The sequence below is a fragment of the Pseudorasbora parva genome, chromosome 8 (genome assembly GCF_024679245.1).
Source record: "Pseudorasbora parva isolate DD20220531a chromosome 8, ASM2467924v1, whole genome shotgun sequence".
NCBI lineage: Eukaryota > Metazoa > Chordata > Actinopteri > Cypriniformes > Gobionidae > Pseudorasbora > Pseudorasbora parva.
In genome coordinates, this window is record NC_090179.1 from 13793604 (window position 1) to 13811086 (window position 17483).

General features: G+C 41.2%; 1 protein-coding gene across 1 annotated transcript; it reads right to left on the minus strand.

Annotated features, from left to right (window-relative positions):
- Window positions 1–910: 910 nt before the first annotated feature.
- LOC137084165 (E3 ubiquitin-protein ligase RNF14-like) lies at window positions 911–13108 on the minus strand. Its single transcript, XM_067450159.1, has 7 exons — window positions 13062–13108; window positions 9026–9193; window positions 8520–8650; window positions 7843–8346; window positions 7508–7730; window positions 2707–2879; window positions 911–1273 (listed from the first exon to the last, which is right to left on the minus strand). Exons 2-7 carry the CDS (start codon window positions 9174–9176, stop codon window positions 1133–1135), a joined length of 1323 nt encoding a protein of 440 aa, XP_067306260.1. The 5' UTR covers window positions 9177–9193; window positions 13062–13108; the 3' UTR covers window positions 911–1132.
- Window positions 13109–17483: the final 4375 nt, after the last annotated feature.

The window sequence follows — 17483 nt, forward strand, 5'->3', positions numbered from 1 at the left end:
ACTTGCACGCTGGAGATGTTGTGCTGTTGAAACAAGCTCAGTCCCCAAGAAATGACTGGCCTTTGGGCTTAATCACATCCGTCTTCCCGAGCAGTGACGGAAAGGTCCGCAAGGTAGAGGTTAAAACAACCTCAAGTGGTAATGTGAAGACATTCTTACGACCTATTTCTGATGTGATCTTACTGCTAGCTAAAGAGGACTAAGTAAGAGTAAGACAGACTGTTATAGTGGCATAAATCATGCCAAGCGGGGAGTGTTCTGCCTCCTTAAGAGGCTGTGTAGTTTTTAAGGGACATTTGCAGTCATAAATATTTGGTTATGGTTTGTTTTTGATATTCTGTTAAGTTTCGGTTTTGCCTGCCGCAATTGTATAGGTTTTATGAGAGGACTTTTATTATGACGTGTGTTCAGGAGCAACACACGGTGAATAGCAGGAAATAACAAGCTCATGGCGCAGTGAACGCTCAACATACGTTTGTGATTCAGCTGATTCATTCCTCCTTCTAAACATTGTGGAAATCATTGGCTGTAAGTTTATCTAAATAATATATATGTCTGTAATATATTGTAGGAGTTAAAACGTGATAATCAAAGATGTTTGTTATTGCGGATTGGCGCTAGAGTGCTGTAACGTTATGCTAATGAGTCAGCAATCTTTCTCTATCTACATTTACTTGTTACATTGTTAAGTATGATGCCATTTTGATTATTAATACGTTTTCTGTATTTCTTTTATTTCATTCACAGTTTTACTCGGTTCAATGGCCGACGTTTACCCCTGTAAACTGCACTAAATGTTGTGATCATTAAAGGAGCAAGACGCTCATATCCTGGCTCTTGAACAGAGTTTGGCTTGCTGTTTATCTATGTTCACGCAAGAAAGCAAACACATAGAGAGAACAGTACACGAGTGATGTGTACACAGGATTAGCCTGTTGAAGTACTAACCGATATGTGCAAAATATACATAATGCAGGATATATATAGAAAAGTGAACATGATACAACGTTCATTTGAGGGCATGTATACACAATGGCACTTAAAAATCACATAAAAAAACCCACATTGCATTAGTTATTTGCCATATGTTGTTAGTTAATATCGGCGAAATTCACTATTCGTCTGTGTATCACTATTCGTTCTGGTTGTAGCACGGAGAGCTAGTGTCAGTGTAGTGGCTGTAGGGATCCCTCCAGTTGAGAATTTGAAAGCAGATCCAGCAGAAATATTGCTTACAGGCGGAGCAGGTCATCTTGTTACAGCCCATTGTTTTCTTTAAAAAAAGAAAGAAAAAAAAGGTTTAGGAATATGTAGGATAACTAATGGAAGTTTCCATATTTCAAGCAGTATTGTTAGATGTTTTGAACTATTATTTTGTAAACTCTTTTATTAACTAAATTGCCATTTGATGGTGGTTGATTGTTTTTCTTTTCACTGAGACACTTTTTGACACATTTTTGAGCCAAATGGATTAGATTGCAGCTCCCAGAAGACCAAAAATTTCCATATTTTTACATTTGATATGTGGCAAGCAGTAAGTGTCATCTGCACAACGCATCGGCCTTGTATTTCATAGAGGAGCTATATGAGCATAAAAAGAGGAGTGACGACAGTGAAGGATGAGAGAGAGGACAAGGCCTGGATATTTACGTTATGTTTTGTTTGAGAGTGTGCTGTAGTCATATGTCTGTGGGGCCACTGCTTTTACTTTAGTTTTGTGCTTGTTTAAATGTCCCGTTCTTCGCGTGTTTTCGAAGCTTTGATTGTGTTTACAGTGTGCAATATAACATGAGTTCATGTTTTGCGTGTAAAAAAACAGTATTTTCCACACAATTTACTTATCTGTACAGCACTGTTTCCTCTGTCCTAAAAACGGCCTGATGATTTTCTTGTTCTATGAAGTCCCTCCTTCAGAAACACGTAACGAGTTCTGATTGGGCCAGCGCTTCCCGTGTTGTGATTGGACAGCAGCTTAGCGCACTTTGCCCGGAAAGGTCCCGCCTCTTACCATAACGGGGAGATGCAAGTGCTGAATGCGTGCTCTTCTCCACGTGGGGGAGAAACAAGACCACGCCCCCTATTTTGCGTGTACTTGTGGGCGGGGGGTTAGTCAACAAATGGTTCTAGTGATGTCATTACATCCCTGCACTTCCTGCTGTAGTCCAAACCGGCCATTCGCTGTAGGCTTTGAAAGGGAACTTCTGTTAAATAAAATATCTCGCTTGGCATTGAACTTTGAGCTTTATAATTTTACAGGTATTATTTATGCTCTAACAGCAACATTACACACTAAACTAAAGTTTGAAAGATGGAATCGCGAAGAACGGGACCTTTAACGTTTGCCAGTTCCTGCCTCCTCCTTCCCTTAACTGACTTATCATGACTGAGCATTACATAATAATTATGCCTTTAAAGCATTCCCTTAAACGCAAGCAAGAGCTCGTAGGGCAGCAAAGAATTCTGGGAAATGTTGTCTTTAATCCCCATGAGACAAAAATACATTTTCTGTCTTTTCTCAGTCTAGAAAGCACTAAATTCAAAAATAATTTCACATTTCTACTACATTAAAGACCCAGTTTAAATACAGATTCTTCTTCCCATCGCTGAAGTACCCCTTTAAATATGAGGCCTGTTTTTTAAGGATATCACCTTTAGGACCACAAAAGTAAAATGTCTGTTTGCTGTCATGAGGTAGTATTTTCTGACCTGTATGTTAGCGCCACAGGAAGGGCACTGTTTAGAGTTTTCCTGCACCCAGTCTTCACTTAAAGAGTCCTCCATTGCTCTTTGAATTCGCTCCTTTTCATAATTCATTTCAAGTTGTTCCTTCTCCTTTTCACTTGCAGCGAGGTACTCATCCCTTATCCTGCGAAGCTCACCTAATAGAAATGCAACGCAAAAGAGAATAACGCTTGTGTGTGTGTGTGTGTGTGTGAGATATATATATATATATATATATATATATATATATATATATATATATATATATATATTGATATATATAGATAATATATATATGTATATACATATACATACATACATACATACATACATATATACATACATATCATATGTATAGATATAGACATCTCATAAACTTTTGTTAACATTTACTTTAAATAAAATACTTTTGGTGTATATTGAACTTTTCAATAAAAGCAAGATAACATTCATAATAATGATGTAGGTATGAATATCACTGATGCATTGAACAGATGTTGTTAAATATTATAGTAGTATAATATTTTACAGACTAATTACACAGTCCACTTGTCTGGCTATCACCAGACCAAGCTCTATCTTTAAAGGCTGAAAATTGGTCTGTGGAGTTTGCTCTGTATTTTCTGCTGCACAAGAGGCGTGATCAACGAGCATAATTCAAAAGGACTCTGTACGCATTTGGATAGTCCTTCAACCAATCAGACCAACAATCAATCATCGTGTTAAACCCTCCAATAGCGCACCAGGTGGATAAGCCGGTTTGTGATTGGTTACTGCAAATTTCTAACAGAAGCAGGATTTTACAAAAAAGACAAATTTACAGACTGACAGTCTAACAGTCCACAGCTCCTCCTTCAAGCTCTTGTCATTTCAAGACTGGACTAGAGCAATCATGCTCTACAGTGACCAGCCTTTATTTACATAAACAGATGACTTCAAGTTTTTTGGAAACACCATTTTGAGTTTTCTGAGTATTTTCTGCATTCTGTCGCATAATTTTTTCCTGTTTATTTATGCATTTCTTTATTTACATAGGCCTAATTGTTCCAGCAAACTGTTGCATAAGAGAAATGTCACAAGGTTTTTTTTTTTTTTTTTTTCACATTGACTTTGCAATATTTATAAAATGTTAGAATTGTAATAATGAAAAATGAGTATGCCTAAATGTAGGTAAGGAATACAAAAGCCCCGACACGCAGTGGATAAATACAGTAGAAAGATTAGAAGAAAATTAGCCCATCAAAGCCAGCAAGAAGCTTTCTCTTCCCGATTCAAGAGAGGGTTTATTCGTTTTAATTTGTTCCCATTAAAGTTAATGTCATTAGCCTATAAATAATTAATGAAATTAAAGGGATAGTTCCCTTTAAAATGAAAATTCTGTCATCCTTTACTCACCCTCAAGTTGTTTCTAACCTGTATGAATTTCGTTCTTCAGCTGAACACAAGGGAAGATATTTTGAAGAATGTCAGTTACCAAACAGTTAACTAGAGCCATTGACTTCCATAATAGGAAAAACAAATACTATGGAAGTCAATGGCTCTAGTTAACTGTTTGGTAACTGACATTCTTCAGACTATCTTCCCTTGTGTTCACCTGAAGAAAGAAATTCATACACTTTAGCTCAAAACTAAGCCACCACACTATAAAACTCATGGCTCCTAGCATGCATTGTTGCATTAAGTATGTCACCATTGTTGAGACTCCTATGCTGATTCTTGATATCTATTTGCATATAAAACTTTTTCCCCCCTAGAATCATCATTATTCATCATCATTAGGCTCTGTCATTCAGAAACACTGCTTCTCCTATCACTGCTATGCGGATGACACTCAACTCTACTTCTCATTTCAACCAGATGATCTTACAGTCAGTGTTCGTATCGCTGCCTGTCTGACAGACATTTCTGGCTGGATGAAGGAGCATCACCTTTAACTTTAATCTTGCAAAGACAGAATTACTTGTTGTCTCAACCAACCCAGCATCTTATCAAAATATCTCCATTCAGCTTGGTTCATCAACCATAACTCCATCTAGGACAGCCAGGTTGATGACCATTTAAACTTCACTGACCACATTACTGCAACAGCCCGGTCCAGCAGATTTGCTTTATACAACATTAGAAAGATTAGACCCTTCCTATCAGAACAGGCTGCACAACTCCTGGTTTAAGCTCTTGTTCTCTCCAGACTGGACTATTGTAATGCTCTTCTGGTTGGGCTTCCAGCATGCACTATCAAACCCTTGCAGCTGATCCAGAATGCAGCGGCGAGAGTGGTCTTTAATGAGCCGAAGAGAGCTCATGTCACGCCTCCCTTCATCAGACTGCACTGGTTGCCAATGGCTGCTCGCATCAAATTCAAGGCGCTGATGCTCGCCTGCAAGGCAACCACAGGCTCTGCACCAATATACCTAAACTCGCTTGTTCAGACTTACACACCCTCCAGAAGCTTGCGTTCTGCGAGTGAGCGACGCCTCGTGATGCGATTCCAAAGAGGCATGAAATCGCTCTCGCGGACATTTTCCTGGACCGTTCCCACCTAGTGGAATGACCTGCCGATCTCAGTTTGTGCAGCCGAGTCTGTAGCCATTTTCAAAAAACATCTTAAGACACATCTTTTCCAACTTAACCGCATTATTCAATGTGTTGACGTAATTTCCCCTGAAACGGCTTCAACTGTTAGCAGCTCCTCCCCTTTTTTGAAACAGCCAATAGCGTTTCGTTAATATACAGTTTGACTAGAGCGCAAGAGCGGACCTTCTCTGTTTGGTAAAGCCAGTTTCCTCTAACACTGTTTATCATCATAATCTCCTTCATATCGCTTTGGAAAACAGCATTCTGTGCAGAATTCAAATGGGACGATATGTTTGTTGTCTGCGCGGACTCGCGCATATGATCCGCACTGCGCTCTCATGTCTGTAGTCTAAATTTAGACCAGAGCCGTAGGGGTGTGTGCGCTGAGGCGGTGCGTGAAACTAATGTGAAAACAGACTTTATTCGCCTCAAATGAAAGCATATTTACACTAAATCGTTTCCCATCACATATATAGTGTGCTATGTGCCTTTCACCATGTAGAAATTAGTAAATGTGTGTTAACAACTCCTGACCGAATTCAGACATAGCTTCGGCAGTGTAGGGGGCGGGCTTTAGATTCTAGAGAGCATTTTGATTGGACAGAAGATTTGACGAGAAAGTGAAGTCTGCGATGATGTCACCAAAATCTGAGATTTGTTTTAACGGAAGTGGGAGACTGTACATTTTGAATGCTTATATCTCCTAAATGCAAATTTTGGAACATACCAGCTTATTCATAACTTTAAGGCTAACACAGTCATACTAAAAGCTAAAAAACTTAAATTTTGATTTCAGTGGACCATTAACTATCCAATTAAATGTTCTATTTGTTTGTTTGAGGAAAAACATTTTTTGTTTGTGTACTGTTCTTCATTAACTGAGACTTCTTACAGCACTTGCAGGTTGTTGCCCTTGTTTGTTTCGTTGCTTCTATTGCTTCGAAGTCGCTTTGGATAAAAGTGTCTGCTAAATGATTAAATGTAATCGACGGAACATCCTCAATAAACCCGTCTCCTGGGTGATACCAAGAAATTTAGAATATTCCGATCTAATGTGATTTCTGAAGATTGCTAGCCTGACAAGCCAGACCCACATCAAGATGTTTGGTCTGGAAACTCACCATAGACAGGGCTCAATCCGAGGGGCGGATAAACGATTGTCTTTCAAACTCCCTCTGCACACGATAGGATAGCGCTATCACCAACCAGAGCAACCAAACAGAGCTCGCTGATAGATTAAACATTCGCCGTATCCGGTCGGCTAAAACTCTGAACACATCTTCCCTTTTTAAGAATGACTTCAGTGCCGCTCTTTGTTCTTTTCTCAGAGAAAACCTTAACTCCAAGTCTTCCAGAGTTGCGGTCAAAGCTGATTCGAAAGACCGCCGCCGTTCGCCAGTTTCTGTGTTAACTAGAAGCACGCAAACGCAACTCGGCCGTCGTCATTATGGCCCCGCCTGCCGACTCTATACACGACGTGATTGGGCCGTCCAGATTTTGAGGAACACAGCTCAGTATGGTATTGAGAGTTGCTAGACAACACTTGCGGGCAAATTAAATTTGCTGCTGCTAGGGTGCGTCTAGATTTCTAGGCTAGAAGATTGACAGAATAATGATCATACACTGTTTGTTAATAGGCCAGAGGAGAACTGGCACCCCGACTGAGTCTGGTTTCTCCCAAGGTTTATTTTTCTCCATCATGCCCTGCTGGAGATTTGGTTCCTTGGCTTGCTCAGTTGGGGACACTTAATCATGATCAAAGTTATTTAACTAAATATACAATAAAAAATTAATTAATTGGGTTATTAATTCATTTTATTTAAATTAATTGTATAAACTATAATACTGATCTGCCAACATTGTCGCTATATGATAAAAGAAAATAAGCTGATAACATCACTGTTTTCTATAGAACAGCTGTACAGCCAAATCAAATTTTGTTGCAGTATTGTCCTGTTTAACACTGTGAAGCTGCTTTGAAACAATCGGCATTGTAAAAGCACTATATAAATAAAGTTGATTGATTGATTGATTGATTGATTGATAAATCGGCCATTGTGTACTATGAATATTGTTGGCTTTGTGAGAAATTTATTCCTCTATTGATGCTCTGTATAAAAGTGTCTGCTAACTGCATACATTTAGATCACTATATAAAACTAATTGATCAACTGTCTTTGTGTTTATGATTGCCACTCCACTGTGATCTTACGTTCTTTGCAGAGAGATGGGCCATGGTATGTTCGCTTGCAGAGGGTGCAGAAGACGAACTGGCATGAGGGGCAGATGCCCATGTTGGCATCAGGCTCGATCATCACAGCCATGCAGCAACTCATGTTTGGACAATAAACAACATCTGGCATTAGGTTCAGACTCGACTGCAGAAGGAGGCGATCATAGCGGGCAAATTCATCTTCGCCCACGAGAAGCTTCACCTATAGTAGAATAGTAGGCATTAGTTTTTTCTTAAACAGCTGTAGAAACAGCTATAGTCCGTAATAGTCAAAGCCTTTTCATAGCTCATACTAATGTTCAAGAAAAAAGTACCTGTGCAGGAGAAGCCATGGACATACACTCAGGCTCAGGGCAGGTAAGGGACTGGACTTGGCCATCTCTAATCTGGACCTGAAAGTATTCCTTCACGCAGGCCTTGCAGAAGACATGCTGGCACTCCTTGAAGAGCAAAGAGTTGGAACCAAGATTCTCAGAGAAGCAGATTCCACAGCAAAAAAACTTGCCATCAAACACCTTCTGTTTCTGAGCTTCATTAAAATCCAGCAGCTGGGTAAGTATATCTGTGTGAGGGTCAAATTCTTGAACCGCTCTTTGGTCCAACTCTTGCACTTTACTCTTTTCTACAGCAGTGTCTACTGCTTGGTTCTGACCAGATTCATATTGAGGCTGCCCACCAATGGTTTGGATCTCGAGTGGAGATTGGATGTTCAGAAATTCAAGAGTTTCTTCTTTTAGAAACTGGATCCAGGTAAAAAGAACCACATTGCCCCTGTTCTCTTCCCACAGTTCGTCCAGTCTCTTGCAAAGTGCGGTGATCTTTTAGACATTAAATAACTTATTAATTGAACAGAGATTATTTATCTTCAGAGCTATGTCATTATCATTAGGACAAATCAGGTCCAAAAATAAAAGTAATTCCATAAATATAAATTATTTAATTATTTAATGTTACCATTTAAATACACTAGCTCAGATGCTAAAATACAAACCTGGACTCTTGAAAGCCATTTGGAGCTTAGAGTAAAGACTGGAGCTGATGATGAAGGGTAGTCTGTAGGTAGTTCAAAACTCAGAACCAAGGGGGGTAGAAAGGACATTGCACACTCTATGCATGCCTCCCCTATGAAAAATATGCACAACACATAAAGACTATGGAGAATAGATGCATTAGAGCTCCAAAATTAATTGAATTAATTAAATAAAAATTGTACTATATAATCAAATAAATATAGTTATATTTTTTATCTTACACGAGTTACAATTTAAAAAGTCAGAATTGTGAGATATAAACTCGCAGTTGAAAAAAACAAATCATACCACTCTTTTGAACAGTTTGAATGCAAATAATTTTTTTTACAGTTTGGGGGGGAGGGGGGCATCATTGTTGAGTGTGAGAACTGTATCATGTTTATCATGATCGTTTACAGTAGCTTATAATAGTTTAACATACAATATTATTTAAAAAAAAAAATCAAAATCCTGCATAAAATCTTACCCCTGACTAGCAGTCTGAAGTTGGGAGGAAGCTCAAGGCACAGATGGATCTTGCCACTCTGTTTTGATTCTGTCCTGTGAAACTCCTCTTCATCATATATGCTCGCTAGAGCCAGCAGTTCATCTGTTTGTGCTTCCTGGTTGGCTGACATTTGAAAACTCTTGAGATCTATATGAAAACAAGTATAGTAAAACTTCTCCAATGGATTGATAGACTGCTATCTGCCAAAGTGATGCATGACAGTGCAAAAACAGGGACTCTGGAATACCTACTGCAGGTGTGCCCAATACTGTTCATGGAGATCTATAGTTCAGATCCAAACCTTATCAAACACATCTGTCTGTATCAAGTGCTCCTTATTTAAGTTACTCACCCCAAGGCCATCAAAATAATACCCTTATTTGTTTACTGGAGCCATGTGGACCCCTTTGAAGCTGCCTAAATATGGATTTTGGATGATCAAAAATGGTCTACATTGGGCACCGCTCACTTGCATTAGTTTAAACTCAGTCCTAGAGGGGCATTGTCCTGTAGGGTTTTGATCCTGGCTTACAGGACTGCCACTGGAAAAGTAATGCTGAAAACAGCTTGTGGTATGTGTAGGAATGAGATCCCCCGTAAGACAGTGCAAGCTCAGCCATTATCGCGAAATAAACACTCAGCTCTCGTCTCCTATGGGGAAATGCGCTGCAAATAATTTCGCTGTAGCGATTAAAGACGATAGAGAACTCGTTGAAAGAAAGGAGCCGAGATGAATTAACGGCCACATTTCTTAAAGTAACAAAGAAGTTATAGTAGAAGATTTTATTATTGAAATGAATGTAAAATAAGCTGTATTGAAGACACTATTAGATGTATGCTGAGGTTGCGTTTGCCCTGTATTAAGTTTGTGTGGACGTTGACAACGTGCTCTAAAATGACATGCAGAAGATGCATGATTGACAGAAAAAGAACTTGGAATGTGGTGACGTGAGCCAGGAAACCAACTGGAAAACTAGCTGAAGGTTGTTACCATTTTGGGAAAGCAGCTTTGTATATATGCTAGGTAGACCAAAAGAACAGGAGTTGTCTCCTGCAGGAGAGTCTCGGCTTTGTTGATGTGAATAAAGCCTTTCTGAAATCAAATGATCTTTGAGAAATTATTTTTGCAAGAAGAAAATTTCCAACATTAGCTACATTAATTTGGTGGTCTGAAGTGGATGGAGGAAGTAAAGATAATAAGGCAGATAAATCCACATCCGCAACTGATAGAATTTGGGTCCTTTGCTACTTGTGCTCGCTTTGGCCTTCTGGAGGAAGAAGTCGATTTGGGAAAAAGGGAGGAAAATTGAAGCGACACATACAGTGTGTATAACTGTGCTTTAGTTATTTTCAGAGAGAAATGAACCTCTGCGCTGATGAGCGCTAAGGCTTAAGACTCTCCATTTCTCTGTCGCTGGAATTGTTGGATGGGCCGAGGCATAAGAAGATGCTGGAGTTGCTGGTCGGTGTCTTGTTGGAAGAGGTGAAGGTAATCCTCTGCGTCATGGAGAACGGGAAGCTGCCCGAATGGGCTGATGTCCAAGTATCGGCTACGGGGATTGAGAAATGGCATCCGGTGGAGCATGGGAGCTCATGACATCTGCATGAGGTGAAGATTCCTGGGAGATGAGGGTCTCATCGGCAGAAGGGTAGAGCTGGATTTCTGACATTTGCAGACAAGACTGGCAGACCAAATGCTGGAAAACTGTCAATGAACTTGGGTGAGTTGACTGGGTAGGGTATTTATGTAGTCCTTCATTTGTGCTGATTGGGTAGTCATGTTGATTGCTGATTGCTGACAGCTGGTTTGAATGACATGATGATTGGATAGATTATTTGAACATCCTCTCGAACTTTGTTAATAAAAACATCATTTATTGTACTATGTTGTACATTTTTGTGTCCATTGCAGTCCTGGGTTAAGAAAATATGACGTAACATTGCAAACTGCAAATGGCTTATTCTGAGACACTGCTTATGATTTATTGGGGTTAAAAAAAGGAGTGTCTGGATTTGTACCAATATCCTATAGGGTGGTTGTGTACACACACTTATATTCAAATCCCATGTAAAAGTAAATTTTGCATAATCCTTTAACACTTACCTGTATGGGCAGTTGGGGCAGTGCCCCACCAACATTTATAATCTTAAAAAATATAGAACACTTTATAAAATTAATCATTCCTAAATTATGTGTTTAACATTATTTAATACAAAAAAAATCTGATTTTCTAAACTGTTTTATGTCATAACGTGATATGGATATGTATTGGAAATTTAACACATGGCATTGTACGGCAGGTTGGCTCTGTAAAGTACTATGGGTGGCAGAGGGAGCTGCTGCCCTCAAGCTCAATGGCACCCCATATTTTTCCAAAGTAAATATGTGGTGAAAAATGGAAATGCACAGTGCCCTAACCGAGAACCATATGGGCCAGACTGATATATATATATATATATATATATATATATATATATATATATATAAAAATATATATATATATATATATATATATATATGTATATATATATATATATATATATATATATATATATATATATATATATATATATATATATATATATATATATATATATATTTTTTTTTTTTTTTTTTTTTTTTTTTCTGGAGTAGATTGATAAATCATCAACATTATACTCTTTACTTTTGGAAGTGATCAATCACTAGAAAATGTTCAATTGGAGACCTGCATTTTTTTTTTTTTTTTTTACAGTGTATACATAGTAATTACATGTAATTTATACTTTAATTTGACAGATACATATTTGCACAAAAACATATATCCATATTTAAAACTTTATAAAGTAGACCCTTGAAGTCTACCATTGTAACCCATGGTGGTTAAGTGTTTTACAGCCACCTCAAGATAGCGCCAGACAGTCAACGACGTTAAAATATAAGTAGTACTGGTCAAGATAACTCATAGTCCGCGAATGACCAATCAGAATGTGTGTGTGTGTGTGTGTGTGTGTGTGTGTGTGTGTGTGTGTGTGTGTGTGTGTGTGTGTGTGTGTGTGTGTGTGTGTGTGTGTGTGTGTGTGTGAGCCTGTTTATGTGGTTTATGAGGACACAAATTTGTATAACTACATGGGTATTACACTGGTATTACTCTATAAATGTGGTTTATGAGGACATATCAAATGTCCCCATAATTCAAATGGCCTTAAAAACATACTAAATGATGTTTTTTTGAGAAAGTAAAAATGCAGAATGTTTCCTGTGATGGGTAGGTTTAGGGGCAGGGGCAGTGTAGGGGGATAGAAAATACGGTTTGTATGATATAAAATCCATTATGCCTATGGAGAGTCCCTGTAAACCACATAGACCAACATGTGTGTGTGTGTATGTGTGTGTGTGTGTGTGTGTGTGTGTGTGTAAGTGAGTGAGTGAGTGAGTGAGTGAGTGAGTGAGTGAGTGATTATATTTGCACACTTTATACAGAAATTTACCATGGTGAACATATTTAGAGAGTTTGTGAACCCTGCAAGTGTTCAGTCATTAAATGTAAAATTATAATACTAGCAGTTAGTCATACAGTATAGCTTACAATATGACCCATAATCTGCCCCACATAAATGTATAATCAGGAGCCGCTTATATGTTAACACAACTCAGTTTGTAACATGACAACGTTTTAACGCAGAGGGAAACATTTTCAGATGGTCCCTTAATATCACGCGCATCCTTATATTCACTTGTTTCACATCGCCTAATAGCAGCTTTGGCTTTGGGTCTTTTTTTATTTTATTTTTACCATTGCCTGGTAAGAGATGTTGCCAAATATAATACTAGGCTTTCCTAAAAGCTAGCACATTGTAAGGGGCAAACTCAACTTTAGGCTATAGCCTAACTAGAGAAAATAAATGACACGTAATAACACGTCTAATTACGTCAGCAACTGCTTTAACAGTTAGTCAGTTCACTCTCTTTATTCTGAATGATCGGCCAAGAAAATTAATAGCTTCTAAAGTGCTTAGTATTCTTATTTCTTACCTCTTTCTTTTTCTTCTGCTTAGTTTCTGGCAAACCGGCACATCGTGTGTTCCGCCCACAGTCTATTCCGCCACTACTGGGTGTGATTCCCTGGTCGATGCAGAGCTTTGCTTGGTCTTAAAGCCTTCGATTTACACATATTTCTCTCTCTCTGTCTGTGGTTACGCAAAACTTCACAATAAATGAAGCTAAAGATAACATGCCCCATACAGAGTGCGCACTTTGCACGGGTGAAGTCATGAAAGTATGATGAGAACGCAATAAAAAACACTGAAGAAAAATATTCATCTCAGTGTGTGTGCGTGTGTGTGTGTTTGTGTGTGACCCCCCCTTTCCGTGTTTTAAACAGATTTAAAGGTTCTTGACTACGCCACCTGGTGGCTCTCACACCAGGATATACCTTACACCTTAACTGCTAAATACATGATCTAAGGCAAACAGATTCGAAGTACACGTGAGATGAACCAGACAGAGACGTGTTCTCAAAAAAACAATAACAACTTTATTATATAATGGTATAATCACAGAAAGCCATACCGTCATACCACAGACATATTACTGGCACGAGAGACTAGACCTGGTATTAGCTGTAACGAGGGACAATATGATTACCATTTAAACTGGAGAATACAGAGTCACTGGCAAGGCAGGTTACCCGTCCGATACATGCGTGACATCCACCAACCGTGCTCTGGAACCTAGGGCCCACGATCACACACACACACACACACACACACACACACACACGATTCAAACAATATTGTGAAGTGCAGTTTACCACTACAATACGGGGTGCAGTGTGTGGGGCGGAACCAGGAACCTCCCCTGTGAGCAGCTACACTAGTACTCTGGAAAAAAGAAAAGGAAGTTATCACTAGCAGAGTGGACAGGATTCTCGTACTAGAACAGCCAATACCACATCAGTCAAACAGCAGTAGACAGAGGCTACAGCAAAAAACACAATAAAGAAAAAGAAATAAAACTTAATTCAGGCAAGGCAAAACAGCAGGAGCAATCTGCCTGCAGATACAAAACCATTAAAATTAGTACTTGATATAAACATGCAATAATAGTCGCGTAGTATCTCAACAATTTCATAAAACATTTTCTTTTACCTCAATTTTAACATATGAACTGCCACAATGGAAAAACAGCCCGTTGCTCCAGTTTTCACAACCCTACATAAATTATTGCACACAGCATACTCATTACATACATTTATATTAAGAGTTGGCAATAAAACAAAGTCATACAATATGGCAGGGCAACACAATTAGACTCATTTTACATGTGTTCAAAAGCTTTTAGTCCTAACACACTGGATCTCATCATAACACAATAAACACTTTTTTTTTACCTTCTTGATAATTCTGCTTAGTTGTGGCATGTGCTTTGTCCAGGACCTTTAGTAATACACAGCACCATTACCCGGAAGCATCTATCAGTAACGTTAAAGGTGGGTACTTTGCCCCAGACCTGTGTGCAAATATGCTCATTAAAATGCATACATCTCAACAATAACACCCACATTATGGTTAACAATGAATTGCACAATACCTTCTTGATGCCACTAAATTGTGGTAAAGCTACCCGGAGTGCGCTTTGCCCAAGACCTTCGGCAATACACAGCGCGATTACCCGGAAGTGTCTGGCAATCAGTCAAGCACCTTTGTGACTCCGGAGAACCACATACCCGAGCAGCAACAGGGCTAAAGAATGTATCCATACACCAGAGACTATGTCCAAGCCCAACAGGCAGACGACTTTATAGAAACTGGCCCAAACGCAAATGAGTTGTTTAGCCACTCGCAGCTAGTTGGGTGACGTCAGGGGGTTACCGTAGCTGCGGAGGGACAAACTTCAAACAGAACGCGATTTCTCCACCGGTTACACTCTACCCCGCCGATTTGTTATCGGCGTCCCGCCGATTAGCTCAATAGCTCATAACTCTACCTTCCTTTACTAAAAACAGTAAAAAAAAGTAAACAAAATGCAAGGGGGTAACCTAATACCAAGGACGGAAAACGGTTGTCACTTTACTGCTAGACCCAAGTACTTGAGAATCAGTAGCCCCATCTGCCCTACTCACCACCGGCCCTGGGAGATGATGTAGGTTGGCATGTCTTCCTGCAGTAGTCCGAGCTGTTCTCCGGGGGGCCACTGAGCCAGCTGGTGTCTCGTCCATGATGGGGGCGACCCGCTGGGAGTCAGGCAAAACCAGCATGGGGACATCCACTGGAAGAGTTGTGGCAGGCTGGATAGGTGGAACCTCTTCCCAAGAGCGGAGAAGAACCCATTGGCCAGGGCTGTCACCATCGGCTAACTGTCTTGCCTCCTCCTGCAGTCCCACAGGCCTATTGGATGTTTGTGGGTCCTGGGCCAAGTGGACCGGTTTTAGCATAGTTCGATGTACTTGTCGTACTTTGCTTAGGTCCTGTGCTGGAGCCACAGAATATACTACCCCACCAGATGGGGGTGCACGGATGATCTGATGTATTGTGGTGCCCCAGGCATCTTGGATCTTTGACCGGCCCCTCGTTGTATGGTCTCTGATGTAGACATGCTGTCCTTCTGCCAGTGGCTCACTCCGGCTTTTCTGGTCATGCCGTTCTTTTCTCTTGGAGGCAGCAGCTTGCATTCGCTCCTTGGCATTCTGGAAAGCCACATTAAGGCGCCGCTGGTGCTCTCGAACCCATTCACACACATGCCCATGTCCAGGCTCACGTACCCTGCCAAGCAGGAAGTCCACCGGTAACTGGGGGTCTTGCCCAAACATCAGGTAATATGGTGAGTCGCCAGTTGTCTGATGAGCAGCAGTGTTGTAACTAAACACTAATTGGGGTAGGTACTCTGGCCAGCGCTGCTTCGCGTCTACGGGCAAAGTACGGAGCAGATCGTGCATCGTGCGGTTGAAACGCTCACACTGGCCGTTGCCCTGAGGGTGGTAAGGGGTGGTCCGGGTTTTCTGGATCCCGTACAGGGCACACAACTGGTAGATGATGGCATTTTCGAAGCTGCGTCCCTGATCAGAGTGCAGACGAGCTGGGACCCCAAAACGAAAGAACCACTCCCGGATGAGTACGTTGGCCACAGTTGTTGCCTTCTGATCCCTGGTGGGCACGGCCTGTGTGAATTTAGTAAAAACATCAGTCATGATCAACACTTGTTCCCTACCATCCATTGCAGGCTCCAAGAAGGTGAAATCCACCGCCAGTATCTGGTTTGGACGAGATGCCAGGAGGTGCCCCATCGGTGCATGGGGTCGGAGTTGCGAAGACTTCGCAAGAGTACAACGTTCGCAGTTCTGACACCACTGCTTTATATCTTCCCCCATTCCAGGCCAATAGCACCGCTGTCTTATCAGCTCCGTGGTACGTTCAACCCCTTGGTGGCCATGGTCGTTGTGGAGCTGCTGTAGGACTTCCTCCTTTAAGCATGCAGGCAACAAGAGCTGACGCACCTCTTCGCCCCCATCTGGACGGAATGTTCGGCGGTAGAGCAGTCCATCGGCTCCCACAACACGGTCCCATTGTTGAAGCAGCACACGGGTAGAGCCCGGCAATTTCCTACGCACTGTCGGGTCGGGCAGTTCCTGTGCCAGCCAGAACGGCAGGAAGGCTCCGATAATGGGGTCCGCTGCTTGTAGCCTTCTTAATTCCTCAAGGGTCCGGGAGGGGAAGGTCGAAACAGCCATCTGGATTGCCAGTGGTGGGTCTTGACATCTGGTCGTTTGTTGTACAAGGACTGGTATAGCTGTTCCTAGTGTGGAGGGCTCTATGGTCTGTCCCAGTTGTCCTGCAGGTTGTCGGGAGAGGGCATCTGCATTCCTGTTGGTACGCCCAGGCCTATAACGGATGGTATAATCAAAAGCAGCAAGCTCAGCCTCCCACCGCTGTTCAGTCGCTCCCAGCTTGGCAGTCCCCAGGTGGCTCAGGGGATTATTGTCTGTCCAAACAGTGCACTGTTGGCCCCACAGATACTCCCGGAACTTGTCGGTCATGGCCCACTTCATTCCAAGGAACTCTAGTTTCATTGAACTGTAGTTCTTCTCAGCTGGACTAAGACTGCGACTAGCGTAGGCGATTGGCCGGATCTTTCCTTGCTGCTCTTGAGAGAGCACTGCTCCGAGACCAATGTGGCTGGCATCCACCTCCAGAATAAATGGTAAATTAAAATCAGCGAACGCCAAAGTGGGGGCACTCACCAAGCTCTGCTTCAAGGCTTGGAAGCTGTTCTCACAGGCATCTGTCCACACTCCATCAAGCCGTGGCCCTTGGCCCTTCCGGGTCTTAGCACCACCATGCTCTGCCCCCAGGCGGTTTAAAGGAGCTGCCAGCTTAGAAAAGCCCTCCACGAATCGCCTTTAGTAACCCGCGAAACCAAGGAAAGACCTCAATTCGGACACAGTGGTGGGACGTGGCC